General features: G+C 38.9%; 2 protein-coding genes across 2 annotated transcripts in view; one reads left to right on the top strand and one right to left on the bottom strand.

Moving 5' to 3' along the window:
* Nucleotides 1-5,732, bottom strand: part of slc30a6 (solute carrier family 30 member 6) — a 129,405-nt gene extending 123,673 nt beyond the window's left edge. Inside the window, exon 1 of the mRNA XM_037687155.1 lies at nucleotides 5,537-5,732. Within this exon, the coding sequence (XP_037543083.1) occupies nucleotides 5,537-5,720 (184 nt within the window). The 5' untranslated portion in view covers nucleotides 5,721-5,732. The remainder of the gene's footprint in view (nucleotides 1-5,536) is intronic.
* Nucleotides 5,733-13,549: 7,817 nt separating this feature from the next.
* Nucleotides 13,550-18,881, top strand: part of sult6b1 (sulfotransferase family, cytosolic, 6b, member 1) — an 11,844-nt gene continuing 6,512 nt past the window's right edge. Inside the window, exons 1-2 of the mRNA XM_037687166.1 lie at nucleotides 13,550-13,868; nucleotides 17,701-17,813. Coding sequence (XP_037543094.1) covers nucleotides 13,565-13,868; nucleotides 17,701-17,813 — 417 coding nt within the window. The 5' untranslated portion in view covers nucleotides 13,550-13,564. The remainder of the gene's footprint in view (nucleotides 13,869-17,700; nucleotides 17,814-18,881) is intronic.

Below are 18,881 nucleotides of genomic sequence, written 5' to 3' on the forward strand. Positions count from 1 at the left end.
TGTCTAGAACTCAAAGTCCAGCCTGTATATATAACATTTGTTCTATGACATCATCATGACACATCATCAAAGGACTGACTTAAGCTCCGCCAACAGATGAACACTACAGATGTCAACATGGAACACTTGGCCTGTTTCATGTTACCTAGCAACAAAGCTCTCAGGAAAGATCAAAAACAAACATTTTCTACAAAAATGTCACAGAAATGCAGAGTTGAATGATTTATTTTTTTTAATCCGTTAAGGTTGAAGAACTATTTTGTTGTTTAATTTTTAGCAAAAGTATTTTATTTTTCTGAATTCTTAACAAGCTGAAGTAGCAAATTAAAAGTTTAAAGTTGAATTAAAAGTTTAGATATGACAACATTGATGATTTCATAAATACATAGTAATGTTTTTTATCATTAAATAATATTAATTCTACTATTACTACCCCTAATAATAATAATAATAATAATAATAATAATAATAATAATAATAATAATAATACAATTATATATGGTTATTATTATAACCATAATATTATTATTATTATTAGGCAGCACGGTGGCGCAACTGGTAGAGCTGCTGCCTCTCATCGAGCAGGTTACCCTGGTTCAATTCCGTGTCCAGGGGCCTTTCTGGGTGGAGTTTGCATGTTCTCTCCGTGCATGCGTGGGTTTTCTCTAACATGCATGTTAGGCTGATTGTTAACTAAATTGTCACTAGGTGAGAGTAAGAGACTGAATGGTTGTTCATCTCGTTTGTCTCTATGTGGCACTGTGATGGACTGGTGACCCGTCCAGGTTGTCCCCCGCCCCTCGCACAGTGATTGCTGGCCATGGGCACCGGCGGCCCCCATGACCCAAAATGGAAGAAGCGGATAAAAGATAATGGATGGATGGATTATTATTATTGTGGGTATTATTATTAGGGCTGCAACAACGAATCGATAAAATCGATAAAAATCGTTGATTGAAAGCGTTGGCAACGAATTTCATTATTGATTTGTTGTGTTACGCTATTATGCGTCTTTCACGGCGCTGCGGAGCCGTTTCGTTTTGTTTACAGGCAGTTCATTGTCAATGCTGACAGACTGAATAAAGTTTGGGGGAAAAAAACTCTGCAGCACGAGTTGAACAGAGCGAGTGGGGAGAAAAGCAGAGTCTTTTTTCAAAGCAAAATAAGTAAATTTTACAAATGACCGACGCAGAGAAAACTGTTTTTTAACCCAAGTCCTCCAAAGTGTGGGAGAACTTCACAAAGATAAAAACTGAGAAACATGCCGCTTTGAAAATCGCCGACACGACACGGGAGAACCACGGAGATAAACGTAAACATGTCGGAGTCACGGGGAGGAGGAAGGAGCTGCAGCTGATACAACTCTTCATGTGTTGCAGGTGAGTCTCTACAATTTAACACATTGTTCTGTTTCCAAGAGAGAAAACGTAACGTCAGTCTCTCTGGGAGATGAAGCTGCTGTTTGTTTGTTTGTTTGTTTATCTGATTAATGACGGTGATAGAGAACGTGTGTTACTTTTTATTTAATTTAATTGGTACAAGCAGTGTTTAAATGTGATTTATAAATAAATCTAACACAAAGATAATAATTTAATGATTAAGCTTCAACTTTTAATTTGCTGGCAAAGTCTGAAGACACTGCAGGTATGGCAGGATGAATTGCATTTAAACAGGAATTAAAGTAATTTATTACATCTACTCAAATGTGTGTAATTAAGTATTATATATGTGTGTGTGTGTGTGTGTGTGTGTGTGTGTGTGTGTGTGTGTCTGTGTGTGTGTTTAAATGCTCTTTTAGCTACTTTTGCCTGAACCTAACGCTGTAAGTGAAACAAGGCATTTCTTGAGTTGCTGTAAATTATGATATAATACATATTTACTCTCTCATTCCACTAAACAACAACAAACAACAACAGCATTCATGATGGACAGACATCATGGACACCACAGCAGCAGTTGTCTTCAATGAAACATCCTGAACATGATCGTCACTGACATGAGTCCTCTGTCGATGGTTGAAGACGAAGGCTTCACTACAATGAACCACACTTTTAATCCAGGTTACAATAATCCATACTTTTAATCCAGGTTACAATAATCCACACTTTTAATCCAGGTTACAATAATCCACACTTTTAATCCAGGTTACACTCTTCTCTCAATGACATTGGAATAAAGGGGTGAAAATTAAAATGTGGGGTTTTTTGCCGATTCATCGATTAATCAAAAAAATAATCGGCCGATGAATCGATTATTGAAATAATCGATAGTTGCAGCCCTACTTAATTTAAAACAAGCATGGCAGGTAACAACTACATGAGCTGACAACAAATACAAGTTTTATTTGTATAGTGTATAATTTTAGTAATCTGAGCATTATAATAGTTATAATTATAATAATCACTATAATAATAGCGTTATAAGAATCTTAGCATTCGTTTAGTGTTTAGCTTAGATCCTTATATACTGTTTCTTTTGTTATACTTTATATTTTTGCTATTTTTGGGTGTAACTGGGACCATGAGTACCACATTTTTTGAACTATAAAGGCACACTTAAAATCCTTGAATTTTCTCAAAAATCAACAGTGAGCTTTATGTATTAATTCTGGTTGTGCTTACTGACCTCAAACAGATTCTATGTGGTACACGGCACTCAAAAATCTGTCAAAATGAACTTATTTTGCTTAATGCGCCTTATAATCCAGTGCACCTTGTAGTAAAAAAGAATATGGTAGATAATTTTGTTCCACCTCATGTACCACATGTGATGCAAATGACAATAAAAATACTTGAACTTGTATAATTTCTTTGTTTAGCTCAAGCGATAAAATAGTTAAATGAAAACAAAACAATGTACACCTGAAGTTATAACTAAAAAAGCTGCTTGAAACAGGAGTACAGCTCACAGCCACAGTCGGTCAACAACAATCAGCTGTGTTATACAAAATACTTTCATAAATATGAATAAAAGTTCATGAAATTAGATAAACAACTTCCTCATTGATCGGATATGTCAAAAATAAAATCCCCAGACATAATATTTATATCATTCCTTGTGTTTTTCCTTTTAGATTTTGGCTGTTTGTTCTGAATGGAGGTTACAGTAAACTAATTAAACTTTTATTAGGCAGCATGCTTCAAGAAGAGCAGCAGCTGCAGAAGTGTTTCAATATTTTACTTTGGTGAAAAATATCAGTGCATTTTAAAATGACTCCAAAACAAGAAGAATTTTACTTTGATTAAAGCACAAACATTGAGACTCTATTGCATGAGCAATCTACTGTACGTTAATCATGTCTTTATTTTAGTGTATATGGCTGGCAAAACAGTTTTGTAGGTTATGCATATTTCTTCTTAGTAAAAACAACAAAATAAAAAATGTCACATACTGGACAGTCTGAAAAGGCATTCAGCAATTGACAACAATCACAGGATGGAGGGGTGCATCGGCAGCTCATGTAACATTATTGACTGTATTATTATGATTGTTATAATGACATAAACCTGGAACCCCCGACTCATGATCAGAACTGAACAAGTGTTTCAGGTGAGACGAAACCAAAAATCTTTAAAAATCATAAAGGAAGCCCAGTTCCATTTTATTTAGCCACTTTGGATTGTCATATCTTGAATGACACAGACTACACAACTCATAAAATACATGGACTCATCTTTTGTTAAATGGCCTTACAGGTGTTTTAGACACCTTTTGTAGAAAGGACAAGCTGTACGCCGATGACCCGTCGCTGAGAGATTTAAATAGTGAATGTTTGTAGGTTTTGACATGAGTGTTTTCTGGAACGGAAAAAAATATATATCTTGCAACTTTAATATTTTTGATGCAAGACATTCAAGTGGGTAGGAGTTACACTGGGGAGAAGATTTGGTTTTAATTTTTACCCAAGGCAGCGCAGAGTGACACAGCCTAACAAATGGAGGGAGCAGTTTTATCCACAACCAGGCACAATGGCGAAGCTAGGGTGAAGCCAAGGTGAAGCTAGGGTGAAGCTAGGGTGAAGCCAAGGTGAAGCTAGGGTGAAGCTAGGGTGAAGCCAGGGTGAAGCCAGGGTGAAGCTAGGGTGAAGCCAGCGTGAAGCCAGGGTGGCAAATGGTGGCCTTGGCCACCATATATTAATTTTTAGCCACCCCAAGGACCAAACTATACTTGTAGGGTTAATTAATACTTTTAGTATAGTTTGGTCTAACTTGAGTATAGTAAAGTAAAATTTTACTTAGTTTCAAGGAAACTTTACTTTCAAGCAATATAAAAACTAGAAAGCATAGTTTCCTCAAATGACAGGGGTCGGTTTACATATGGTGGCAGTTACTTGGGGAAGTGGTGGTGCAGAGGTTAGAGAAGGTGACCCTGTGATCGGAAGGTTTAACTACCCAGACCGACAACATTAAAATGTGCCTGCCTCCGTAAAAACCTGCCTCCACCCTCATTTGACCCACTCTGAGACCTTGAGCAAGGCCCACCATCTGCTCCCCTGGGCGTCCTAGATGGTAGCTCTCTGCACCACACAGAGGGCTGTGGTAACTCAGTGGGCTGTAGTTGCACCAGGAAGGGCATCTGGCGCAAAAACAATCGCCCTGTCTTTGTGTAAGTCACTTCACTGAGATGATCCCTGAGGAAGGGAGCAGACGATTCATTTTCCAAAATGAGAGTGAAACCTTTTGTTTCTGCTCCTCCAAGTGTTAGTTGTTTTTTTTTTACTTTTAAAATACGTAAGCACTCCCATCAATTAAAACACAAGCACGTCTTTTGATTTTAATTTACTTTCTTAGTTAGAAACTACAACATTAAAATAATCACTTCATTCCACACAACCCTCCCCAAGTTGTTTTGTCCAAATCACCACTAGCTGCCAGCTTCCTACTCTGACACATTCAGCTGTGGTGATGTAACGAAGTGCTAAAAACTGTGTTAGATCTTTATCTAATTACAATGAGCATATGTCTAGCAAACGTTGGACAAAAAAAAAAATTGGCCTAAAGTGAAGGTTTTGTAAATGTTTACACCAATTTCAGGCAAAATTTAGTCTTGTTTTGTTAAAATCAGTTTTTAAAAAGTCACTCATTCTTTATGGGGTCTCCTGCATAAAACTACAGTCCAATATCCATTACAACAGTCCTGTCTTTACTCCCACATTTTACAGTATAATCTACGTAGTCCTGATGAGATTATGGAAGTGATTGAAAAGAAAAGAACTTCTTCTGCAGAGTAAATTCAGCTCAGCCTGAGAGAGGTCGAGGAGTCAGAAGGGGGAGCTCGGAGTAGGAGGAGAACCCAGGGCAGAGCCAGAATCTCTGCAAGGACTACCGGTATATCTTCTTGAATGTGAACACTGGATTATCCAGCGGAAGCTGGACAGTGTCAATGTGTCCGGATGACTGGGTCCAATTAAATAAAAAATATGATCCATGTGATTGTTGAACTCTGAATTAATGTTCACAGTCTTTACAAACAGAAAAAACAAACGGAGCCAGACACTCACCGGCTCTCTACATCTATTAGCACTAGCATAACAAACCTGGATCCTTGATGTTAATGACGTCCACTGACACCATGTCAGGTTTATCCAGCGGCACTACCTTCCGTTCCGTCACCCCGGACGGAACCACGTCCGGCTTCGGGCCGAACTTTCGGGGGTAAAAATCTCCGGCGGTTTGATAAGTCAGACCTGGAGACGTGGACATCATTCCGTCCATCGCCATCTTGGACTTCCTGTACCCAGGAGCCTCTGAGCGACTTTAGCCGAAAGGCGCATGCGCGAGTTCACAGAGATCGTTACAACTTCCTGTAAAGCACCCTGTACGGAATACGCGTTCCGCCAACAAATAAACAAACATCTATGTTTAATTTATTTTTTTTTTAAATGGCCACTGTCCAGTCCAACTTTATTTATGTATCACATTTTATCTGTAAAACAACTCAGTGTGCTTTCCAATTAAAACACAAAACAAGAACATCACAAATTGTGAATTTGGATTTATGGACACGCTCACACATAATAAAATAAATCCTTAATTAGGTGGTGTAATGAGATGTAACAAAATCCAAACTGTACATAAGACTGTTATTTGCTTGTTTTCAGCTCGCTGGTTTAGTACATCTGCAGTTTAGAATTGTTTTTTTGTAGTTTTTATTTCGGCCACTCTGGCTCATATTTTCCAACTGAAATGCTTGTATATAGACAAGGCATTGGCATAAAATTACATCACTCTGTTGTGTGATATATATACTAAGTTAATTACTGTGCATGCATTTTCATAACTAATTATCAACCAGGTCTTATTTTTATTTCTATACTGACATTTAAATTGTATTGTAATACGAATTCTCATAGACTATAATTTATATCTAGTTTATTTTCTTGTAGAAAACCACACTCAAGACACCCTGGAGTGTTAATGTTCATGCACAAGTCTAATTAAAGACAAGTTCAAGTTAAACCCAGAACCTAAACATTCTCTTCTTTTACCTCAACTCACCTGAACATATATAGCTGTTCTAACCCAACACCGTGAAGCGACTGCTAATCCACATACAAACCAGTTACAGTCCTCATTAAACTATAATTTGCACATCTGAGTGAGATGACATTTATAATTAGTTTGCATGTGTTTCAGTTTGTGATGCAAAAAAATGTAATGCTATAAAATAGATATTCATGACGTTGGAAAAAATTGCAATGTTCAACATTATCATTTAATATTGTTATGACAACATCAGTTGTAATAAACCCACATTTTCCTTATGTCTCACTTTCTCTTATGTTATTACTATCACCTAAATCAAGTGTGGGCAACAGGTGAGTGAAAATTTGTTAGATTGAAAAACATTATTAGCATGCAGAATAAGAAAGCATGATAACTGAAATAGAATGTGTATGATTTATTGCAGTCCTTTACAATATTTATATTGGGCTTTGCAGTGGTGACCCATGACTTTAAGAGGTGGGCCTTTGGGTTAACATATTGTTGTGACCTATAGTTCTAATTTGGAAAGCAATATTGAATTCAATTCAGTTCATTTCAGTTTATTTATATAGCACCAAGTCACAACAGAAGTCATCTCAGGGCACAGAAACATTCACTTACTTAAAAGAACAAAAAAGCCAATTAGCCAAAGTTAATCAGCAGATTGTGTTGAATCTTCACTTCATCACAGTCTCCCATCCTGAGCAAGTGCATTGGCCACAGTGGAAAGGAAAAACTTGCTTTTAACAAGAAGAAACCTCCAGCAGAACCAGCCTCAGGACGAGGGGCCATCTGCTATGGGTGGCTGGGATTTGAGATGAGAGGAAGGAGAAACAGACACACACCAAATGGTAAATCCAGGTGTACTTCCTATAGGAGGAAAGACAAAAAAGTACATGTTAAGGATAGTAAAGACAGCAGCAGAGTGAGGAAATGTGGTCAATTTGTCTTCAAAGCCTATAGCAGAATAACTAAAGGATAGCTCAGGAAACCCAAAACAAACCCTAAGGGATTTATGAAAAAGAAAAAAAACTTAAGCCTTGTCTTAAAAGTACCTTCAGCCAAAGTAAGGAGTACTTTCAGGAGGATTAATCCGCACAAGGCAACCGGCCCAGACAACATCCCCGGAAAAGTGTTGAAAGAATGTGCCGATCAGCTCTGCGAGGTGCTGGCAGACATCTTTAACACCTCACTCATCCTGGAGACAGTTCCTACCTGCCTGAAGACTGCCACCATCATCCCAGTCCCAAAAAGCTCTACAGTGATTGGTCTGAATGAGTATCAGCCAGTGGCCCTCACCCCAATAGTCGCTAAAAGCTTTAAAAAACTGGTCATGACTCACATCAAAACAACCATCAACATCAATGAGGACCCTCATCAGTATGCATACCGTGAGAACCGATCAACAGAGGATGCCATCTCCTCTGTGGTCCACACTGCGCTCAACCACCTGGAGAAGAAAAACTCTTACGTCTGTATGCTCTTTGTGGACTTCACATCCGCCTTCAACACCATGATCCCCCAAACCCTGATGGACAAACTATCCACACTAGGACTAAGCCCCTCCATTTGCAACTGGGTACTAGACAGTACCACATGAGGTGCGAATGACAATAAAGAAACTCTGACTCTGAAAAGCTGACAATGCATCAGTCTCATGGGCAGAAACTGGAAGTGTGTTCCACAGGAGAAGAGCCTGATAACTGAAAGCTCTGCCTCCCATTCTATTTTTGGAAGCTTTGGGAACCACAAGTAAACCTGCCGTCTGACAGCAAAGTGATCTGTTGGGAAAATATGGAACAATAAGTTCTTCAGTATAAAACGGAGCTAGGTTGTTGAGAGCTTTGTATGTTAGAAGTGAGATTTTGAATTATAGTCTGAAGTTGACAGGGAGCCAACAGAGAGAAGTTAAAACTGAAAAGATATGATCTCTGTTGGATTTCATTAGAGTTTTAATGAGCTGCAGCATTTTGGATTAACTGAAGACTTTTTAAATAATTTTTTTGGATACCCAGATAATAAACCGTTGCAATTGTCCAGTCTAGATGTGATAAATGCACAGCCCAGTTTTTCTGCATCATTTTTGGACAAGATGTTTCTAATCTTAGTGATATTACGCAGGTGGAGGAAAGCGGTCCTGGCAATGTTTTTAATGTGGGGTTAAAAGACATCCTGATCAAAAATTACACAGAGATTTTTTATATTAGAGCTGGATGCCAGATTAATGCCAAAACGAGGAAGTCAAAGTCAAGTCAAAGGTTCTTTATTTGTCACATGTGGTGCGAATGAAATTGTGTACACAGGGTCCAAGTTACATCCAACAAAAGTATAAATAGTAAAGAAAAATAGTAATAAGATCTAAGATATGAAATAAGAAATATGTTAAACTAAACATACACTAAGCACTAGTTGTACAAATACAACACGCCAAACAGCAGCGCACGAGTCTGTGTGAGCAGATGAGTACAAATGAACACAGCAGCATGAATAAATCAGCAGCATGGATAATCAGCAGCAGATATAAACAATCAAGTGGCATTACAGTGATTATTTCACAGTGATTATCTTGGTTAGGGATTCATGAGTCTAACAGCCTCAGGATACAAGCAGAAAGGCTGCAAAGTTTATTCCTAAAATGCTCAGACCCAAAACCCACAACCTCAGTCTTGGCTGGGTTAAAAAAAGAAAATGGAGGGTCATTTATGTTTTTAGGTTTTTAAGACATGCTTGTGGACTAAGTAATTGATTGGATTCATCTGGCTTCATGGACAAATATAAGTGAGTATTATCAGCATAACAATGACAATGTATCCCATGCTGTTTCATAACTTTACCTAATGGAAGCATATTAAAGAGTATTGGTCCAAGTACTGAAGCCTGAGGAACTCCATGACTAACTTTGGTGTAAGAGGAATCATTATTTACATTTACAAACTGGAATCTATCAGACAAATAAGACTTAAACCATTTTAGAGCCATTGCTGTAATCCCAATATCATATTCAAGTCTCTGTAGTAGAATATTGTGATCAACTGTATCAAATGCAGCACTGAGGTCTAACAGGACCAGTATAGACACAAGTCCGTTGTCAGAGGCTATGAGAATATCATTAGTGACTTTCATCAGTGCTGTGATGAGCTCTAAACCTGACTGAAATTCTTCAAACAGATTATTGCTGTTCAGATGTTCACGCAAATGACCTGCAATTATTTTCTCAATGTTTTTTTAGATGAAAATTAAATTAGAGAAAGGTGTTTAATTGGCCAGATCTTTTGAATCAAGATCAGGTTTCTTAAATAAAGGTTTAATTACAGCAACCTTGAAGTGCAGTGGTATTTAACCATTCATTAAAGACAAATTAAGCAGATCCAAAATGTGGACATTAATTAAGTGAAATAAATTAAACAGTCTGGTTGGGATGGGATCTAGCAGACATGTGGATGGTTTAGATGAAGCTATTATTTTTGACAATTCAGAGTGTTCAACAGGAAAGTGGAGTGGAGGCGCAGAGGTTAGAGAAGGTGGGCCTGTGATCAGAAGATCGCCGGTTCAACTCCTAGTACCAACAACATCAAAATGTGTGTGGGATAGATGAAGCACCCACACCTGCCTCCACCCTCATTTGCCCCACTTTGGGCCCTTGAGCAAGGCCTTTAACCCCTTCCATCGGCTCCCCTGGGTGCCCTAGATAACAGCTCTCTGCTCCACAAGGAGGGCTGTGGTAGCTCGGTGGTCTGTGGTTGTGTCAGAAAGGGCCTCCAGCGTACAAATAACTGCCAAGTCTTTGTGCAAGTTAGTTCGCTGTGGCGACCCCTGAAGAAGGGAGCAGCCGAAAGGAAAAAAAGAGAGAGAGAGAGCGATCAACAGGACAAAAATAGTCCAAACATAAATCAGGTTTTAGTGACATTTTAAAGCTGCCTCATCTAACAGAGAAGGAGGCAATAGTAGGAAGGATGGTGTGAATTTTCTCTAACTGAAATAATTTTATTTATAAAGAATCTTATGAAGTCATCACTGCTTATACTGTAGGGATACATGGCTCAACAGAGATGGGATTTTTCATTAGACTAGCTGCACAAATACAAGTACTAGTATTCTAGTACTGAACAGAAACCTGTGGTTATATTTATTCTCATCTAATAAATATGAATAATATACAGTTCTAAATTCCTTCAACCTTTATTTATTCAGGTTAGTCTTATTGAGCCACAAGGACTCATTTTTAAAGGGAGACCTGTAAATTTGAATCACATTCCAGTTACATCACTTTACATTCTGTTCACAATTCATGAACTTGTTGAACCGGAAGTGGTTTCCCCTTTTTATACATCAGATAAAACACCTGACTCATGGTATAATTTTTTTACAAACACTAAAAGAAGCTTTAGACAGGTCTAAGAAAAGTGCAGCACAATGATCTTAGCATCCATCCTTCAACAATATCATTAAAAACCTTCAACGAAGCAGTCATTGTGCTGTGTTGTTTCTTGAAACTAGATTGATGGGGAGATAAGATGGTGAAATAAGCCAAATACTTCTTGACTTGGGAGTTTATCCATTTTTCTAAAACCTTATCAATAATACAGAGTTTAGATATTGGTCAATGGTTCAGCAGTGGTGTCTCCTCCCTTTCTCAGTTCAAAACTGAAGAGATTGGAGTTGCAAGCTTTAAATGCATGAAATGCTCCGTTTATGCGGCTAAATTCACATGCATATTATTCTCACTGCCCTCCCAGTTCAGAGTTGTTAGGGTCTTTGTTAATTTGGCTCTCAAAACAGAGCTTTTGGTCACATGCATGAAAGTATGAACTAGAGGGAAAGTGGCGTGGTATCAGGTTTAAGTTTATTAACCTTTTGTTCACCAGGCAAATCCCATTGATCTCTTTTTCAAGGGAGGTCTAGGCCTGAAGGCAGCATGGAAACCTGAGTACCTGGAGAAAACCCACACAAACATGCAGAGAACGTGCACACTCCACACAGAAAGATCCCAGGCCAAACCTGGAGACTGAACCCAGGATCTTCTTACTGAGAGGCAACAGTGCTAAGCCATCGTGCTGTCATACTAAAGTTCCATTGTACGTTTCTGAGACTTCCTTGTCTGTTTAAAGTTGTTTCATATTTGACATAAATGGCTTCCTTCACCCCCTCTCAAGCCACCTCTCTTCTCTGTCCAAAATATGAACATTTTTGGTCCTCGAAAGAGTGTCCATTATACTTGAAGCATAGGTGCACAGCTGAGTCTTGTCCTGTCTTGTTAAGCCATTTGTCTGTGGAGTGGTCTGAATATTCCATTCACACCACACTGTTCAGTCTGTGTTTGGGGTTTTTGTCCGTAGGCTGTATCAGCCTATGTCTGAAAGTCCTGAGTCTGTGCCTAGTTAATGATGACCAGTTAACCAGTGAATACAGGGTGCAGTGATGGGTACGGTAGTTATAGCCAGTTATGAATCTTAGTGCACCGTGATCAGACACCATCCAATATCTGCAGGGTGCTTGCGGCGTTCATGTAAATAATGTCATCGTAGTCAATGGGAGGAAGGAAACTAGAAGTTACAAGGCGTTTCCTAGCATTCTAGACAGGATCTGTTTCTGAAAAAGGAACCCAGTTTAACTTTCTGTTTCCTTACCAAGTTTTCGACATGGGGTTTAAAAGAGAGATGTGAATCGACCAAGATACACAAGTATTTAAATTTATTTAAGTTTTGTTTTTGTTAGCGTCCTCTCTGGGGAACTTGATGTTGTCAAAAGAGTTGATGTTTCTGGTGAACACTTTTACGTTTTTAGCTTGGATTTTGATTCAAGTGTCATCCACGTATCTGAACCAGTGGCTTGGTGTTGTTTCTTGTTCAGAGATTTATTTTCCTCCAAGTTGAAACTGTTCACAATTGGTGACACTGGAGATCCCATGGCCCAACCATACTACTGTTTGTTAAAGCTGTAATTAAACTGATTAAATTAATAATTAATTAAACAAGTGGTGAGAAGACAAAAGGCCCATAGCATACAGATCTGGTCTGGATGAAACCGATCCTCTTGTTTAGGTTATTGTCTTGTTGATGTCGTCAACAGGTCATCCACTTTATTTCAGCAAATGCTGAACCTCCATTTTATGGAATTTGGTTCTTCTCCCTGTCTTTCTTTTTTATATATATATATATATATTCTCTTTATTTGGGGAAAATACACAAACAATTAAAGAAAACATGTCTTCATTACATCATTTATCTTTCAAAAAAAATTATTATAAAAAAAAAACGAAATTAAATTGTGTGTGTGTGGGAGGGAGTGGGGGTGGGGGGAGAAGGTCATGTGTAGTACTGAGGAATCGAAATTCAAGGGTGTTGAGAAAGAATGGGGCAGCATAGTAGGAAGTAGAGTGCAGATTGAATCAAAGACAAAAACAATGACAATCAATCCTCATTACGAATACAATTACATAAAGTCTGATCTGACAGGTTTGACATATTCAGTCCATTTACTCCAAATTGAATAAAATTTATCTATTTGCACCTTTAGAGAACAGGACAGTTTTTCCATTAAAAATATATTGTGTACTGTTTCAATCCAATCATCAGTGCTGGGTGGGTGGCTTGGTTCTTAGCCATTTATTGGTTATTGTTTTTTTACTGGCCACTCACAACACATAAAGTACATTTTTATCATGTGCATCCCAGTGGTCCAGAATCAGGTCTCCTATGATCTCCCACTTAAAGGGACTCCCTGTCTTTCTAACAAGGTCTTTTCTGCTTTCCGCTGTCAAAGAGTTTTAAACGTAATAACAGCAACAGAACAGAGACATTGCAAGAAGTGAGGCAGCAAACTTCCAGTTCTCTTTCTTGCACTGATCTCATGACATCCTGCTTTTAAATTCCTAGAAAGTTGTTTTCCTCTGAGTTATCTGAATTCATCTACAGTTCAGGAATGTGTGATTTGAAAAAAGGCTGGTGAACATTTATGGCTTACTTCTCTTTGAATCAACACATTTTCCTGCATGTATGTTCAGAGGAGGTGCTTAGTGTTTCCTCCTCCTAGAACAGCAGAACACTCCCTCTTCCTGTTCTCTGGTCTGGTCACACATTATGAAACAGAGCACAAGGCAGCTTTATATTCCACTCTGCCTGATTCCTTGGAGAGCTGCAGTTGCTTTTTGGTTCTTGTCTGTAGTATCAGATCCATCAAAGACCAGGATGGGTGACAACACCTTCCAAGGCAGAATGCGGGCCAACTTAGAGAAGGCCAAGACAATGACTGAAGAGGAGAAGGTGTACAGATTTAATGGGGTCTTGTACCCCACACTCATGTGTCCTGAGGAGCATTTAAAGTGTCTAGATAACATCAAGGCTAGAGAAGACGACATCATGCTGATAGCCTATCCCAAATGTGGTGAGTAAGAGCAAAATGAACTCCTTAATAAAAGTTAAAGTAAGAAAAAAGTGATGCTTTGACTTTTGATGGCTTCATATCTGGTTTTTTTTTTACATTCACCATTTAGTTTTTAAAAATCCAAACACAGCAATAAATGTATGCTTTTACACAGACTTTTAGTTGTATAGTTGGCATAATTGTGAGGTGAGAGTACTATTTGTATTTTAAAATGTAGTTTTCGGAAAACAGATCTGTAACAAAGTTGAATTTGTACTTTTTCTTGATGCGTCCTCTGTGTCGTCTCTTGCTGCACTGATGGAAGGTCTCCATTTAAATGAATGAACAAAATTAAACACAACCTTTACACACAACCCTCCGTGCAGAGGAACAGCAAGGATCGTTATCAGCTGTAAACCAGGTCAGGAGTCTAACCCTTTATCTTTATGCATGACAAACTTTTATGAGCCAGTACTTCAGGTTCACTGACGTTTTCTGCAGATAGAGAAAGAAAAGGGTTCAAACCCTGTCCACCTTTCACCTACTGTATGTGTGTCTCACGTCAGTGTTCGTGACTCTGACTGAGACTGAAACTGGTTGGATAAGTATGAATGAAAACACTCCGAGATTGTAAACTGATCTAAAGCCCAGGGCATTGGTTTTTAACCTGTAGGGGCTCCCTGATATGGAAACCCAAAGGGACATAATTCATGTGCCTTGAAAAGCAAAAGATAGTGCGGGAATACTGGGAAGATCTTTGGGTTTTTGAAAGTTTTGTGGCGTTCCAGCTGTAAATTCTGTGTTTGTGCACTAATCCAGCTGTTCCTGTGGTGCCTTTCAGGAATGTGATACGTTTTGTTTATGTAACATGTTTCGGAGAGTTTGCTTTTCTTTCAGGAAGCTTGTTGCATGCAAGCATTCAGGGAGAAAATGTCAAAGACAGATGAGAATCAGGAGGAGGAATGCTAAATTTGCCTGGGTGTGCTTTACCGGGGGGCCTACGAAGGGAGATCTTTGTCAGTGTGACGTTATATCCTTCCCATTTAAGTAATGAAAGGCTGTTTGAGGAAAAAAAAAGGCCTTTGTTTTGGTTGGACAGAAAAGGCTGAATGCAGCTAAATAAAACTTGGACTATAGATAGCAGCTTTGTGAAGTTCACTGAGAAAAAAAAGCATTAGCTTGAATCTTTTTTATAATGCTTTATATTTTTTGTTTGAACCTTAAATGATGGCTGTTTTGGTGCTATTGAGGGAATTAGCTATTTGCTTTTTCACCATTCTTATTGTGAAAGGGTACATTTTCTGTACCATAATATAATTCTTTATCACTCCAGGAAGGATAGTCATGCCACACACACACACACACGCACGCACGCACGCACGCACGCACGCACGCACACACACACACACACACACACACACGGCGGTTTGTTTTGCTATCTTTATGGGGCCTTTGCATTGACTTCCATTCATTTTTCATTAATTTCTATAGCCTAACCATGACCTTTATCCATAACCTAACCATTACCAGTACATACCTAACCCTAAACCTAACACATCCTCAATTCACACCTTAGTCCTAAACCTAGCCCCTAACCCACCAACGGGACTTCTTCTTATGGGGCCCGGGCTTTGGGCCCCATAAGGAGCAGTTGGTCCCCACAATGTAGTATAAGTTGGAAAAATGGGCCTCACAAAGTAGCATAAACAAGGACACACACACACACACACAATAAAAGATAAACCCAATATAAGACAATAAACAAAACATTGCTGGACATCTACTTCCACAGTGGGTTTGATAATCTGGCAGAGAGTGACTGTGAGCATGAGGCTTAAGTAAGGCTTGGAACAGGTGGACAGAATGAGCTTGATTGTGTAGAGGGGCGTGGTTGGAGAGCAAGGCTAGGATTAGAGTATGACAGGGCAGAAAACATGATAATACCATATAAAACAATAAAATCATTTAAAATATTCAAAACAATATGAAATTGTGAAACAAAATGTTACATTATATAATTTTAAACTGCACAAATTCATACAATGCAGTACAAAATGATACTATGATCCAATAAAATATTTGATATTATTAATGATACAATACAAGAGTAGGATGGAGAGAAAGATGGACCAATAGATCGGTGGAGCTGCTGCTCCTCCACATCAAAATGAGTCAGCTGAGGTGGTTTGGGCCTCTGATTAGGGGACTTGCCTCTAATGGTTTTTCAACACATACCACCCTGTGGAAACCCCAAAAGTATTAGGCATCATATATCCTCTCTGGCCTGGGATCATCTATGAGAAGGTGGATCTCAGTCATTTTCACACTAGATAGTCCGGTAGACTCGGTTCGGTTGGGGACCAATATTCATGAGCTTTTGTTTACATTTGAGCTGGTGCGTTTGCATTCACACTGCACTGTGCAGTCGAGTCAACCTGTTGAACCAACCTGTTCCCCCGCTCGCCTGTGGGGGCGCTGCACCAAGAACTACTGAAAGAAACGACACAAAACCTCTGAAGACACGTCTTCTTCTTCTTCTGGAAATAAAAATAAAAACGAAGTGGCATCAAGTTTTAGCAGATTTAGGAGTTATATTCTGTCATTTTTCAAAAATGGACTTAGCATGAGCAGAAGATGAGACAGAAGACCATGGAGAATATTGTTTTTCACACAAGGCAGCTGACGGCTCCATATAAGGTCAGAGAAATGCGTGTTTGTTTACCCTGTGGAGCGGTCCGGTCTGTTTACATTCACACTGCACTCGAACCGCTCTGGAGTTCGCTTCTACCGGACCAAGGGTGCATTAACACTAGCCCTGTTTAGTCCGCTTTAATCGAACTCTAGCTTGTTTTCCTTGAAAGTCTGGCTCGTTTAGGGAGGTGTGAACGCGCCATCAAACTCTGTCACGAAACAAAAAGGCGAACTCTGGCCCGGGCTAAAACCTAGGTCTCGGTCCGGTAGAAGAGAACTCCAGCGCGGTTCGAGTAAAGTGTGAATGTAAACAGACCGGACCCCGCTCCGCAGGGTAAACAAACACGCATTGCTCTGACCTTATATGGAGCCGTCAGCTGCCTTGTGTGGAAAAACAATATTCTCCATGGTCTTCTGTCTCATCTTCTGCTCATGCTAAGTCCATTTTTGAAAAATGACAAAATATAACTCCTAAAACTGCTAAAACTTGATGCCACTTCGTTTTTATTTTTATTTCCAGAAGAAGAAGAAGAAGACGTGTCTTCAGAGGTTTTTGTGTCATTTCTTTCAATAGTTCTTGGTGCAGCGCCCCCACAGGCGAGCGGGGGAATAGGTTGTTTCAACAGGTTGACTCGACTGCACAGTGCAGTGTGAATGCAAAGGCACCAGCTCAAATGTAAACAAAAGCTCATGAATATTGGTCCTGAACCTAACCGAGTCTACCGGACTATCTAGTGTGAAAACGACCCGAGACCTAGGTTTTAGCCCGGGCCAGAGTTCGCCTTTTTGTTCCATGACAGAGTTCGATGGCACGTTCACACCTCCCTAAACGAACCGGACTTTCTAGGAAAACGAGCTAGAGTTCGATTAAAGCGGACTAAACAGGGCTAGTGTGAATGCACCCAATTCACCCTCAGTCAGTCTTCTCAGCGTCTATTCAATCTGTCAATTTGATAAAAGTCTGTCCGTTTGATAATGAATAAATAGACAAATGAAAACACAAATGAATAAATAAATAAATAAATGAGATAAATATGGACATTTATTTGACTGTATGAAGCTGATGTTTCATGTTTTTTAGGTTTTTAACATTCTGTCTTGAATTTGAAAGGTACTATTTTAAGACACATGGTTTGAAATGTGTAAATGTGTCCGTGTACAGGTTTTAACTGGATGGTTGGTGTGCTGAGGAAGATCATTGCAGAGGGCACAGGGAGTAAAAGTGAATCCAAGGTGCCCCCACTGATCGAGTTTTTGGGACCAGAAATGTTAAAGGTACTCACTTCCTGCATCTGCCTGACCTTATTTTAAAGTTAAATGTTAAGGCAGATGCATTGACATTGCCAAAACCTTTTGGTGCTTTATGGAAATGCTGCAATTTTCACATCTATTGACCTTTGTGATGAATTCCTGTTTAAGGTGTGTCAATCTATAGCTGCAGTGTTTGTTTATAAGGTGTATTAGAAACCGTTCTGCTGTCTTTGTTCAAACTGGGTGAGGCTAAGCATAAGGAGGTGAAAGGCTGTACACACAAATCACCAGCAGAGCTTGAAAGAATAAACATAATTTATCATCATCATGAACAATAAAGGACTGTCATAAATCAGTGGGTAGTGTATTCTATGTTCTTCAACGTTTGACTTCTCACTTACCTTGATGTAAGTGAAAAGTCAAATATTGAAGTCAAATTTGGCAGCATGATGGCTCAGTGGTTTGCACTGTTATCTCACAGCAAGAAGGTCCTGGGTTCAATCCCTGGTTCGACCTGGGGTCTTTCTGTGTGGAGTTTGCATGTTCTTTTTGTGCTTGTTTAGGATTACTCCGGTTTCCTCCCACAGTCTAAAAACATGCATGTTAGACTGACTTCAGGCCCAGGCCTCCCTTGCAAAAGAGATCTGTGATCTCAGTGGGATTTGCCTGGTTAAATAAAGGTTAATAAAAATATCCATTTCCGTTTATTATGGTTGAGATAATAATGCAGATAACTTATTACAAAGCAGAAAGAAGTACCAGGTAAATGTGAGTTTATTGCTATTGGTATTATTATGATATTATTGTACAATATTATCTTAATCGTTTGTTTTATTTGTTTCATGTCATACAGCCTAATTGTTAGAAATAAATCTGTATCTGTGTTTCCATGTAGCTGCTGAGGAAATATGAAGTTTTAAAACAAATGCAAATAGAAAACTAAAGGCCTAGCACTCCTTGTTGGATAGCAGATAACCTGCTGCCTTTCATGCCAGAGTATTACACTCAGATCATCAGATACACAGACATACAGACAGATACTTTGTAGATAGATAGATAGATAGATAGATAGATAGATAGATAGATAGATAG

Source organism: Nematolebias whitei, chromosome 1 (assembly GCF_014905685.2).
Source record: "Nematolebias whitei isolate Nwh7 chromosome 1, NemWhi1, whole genome shotgun sequence".
Taxonomy (NCBI): Eukaryota; Metazoa; Chordata; class Actinopteri; order Cyprinodontiformes; family Rivulidae; genus Nematolebias; species Nematolebias whitei.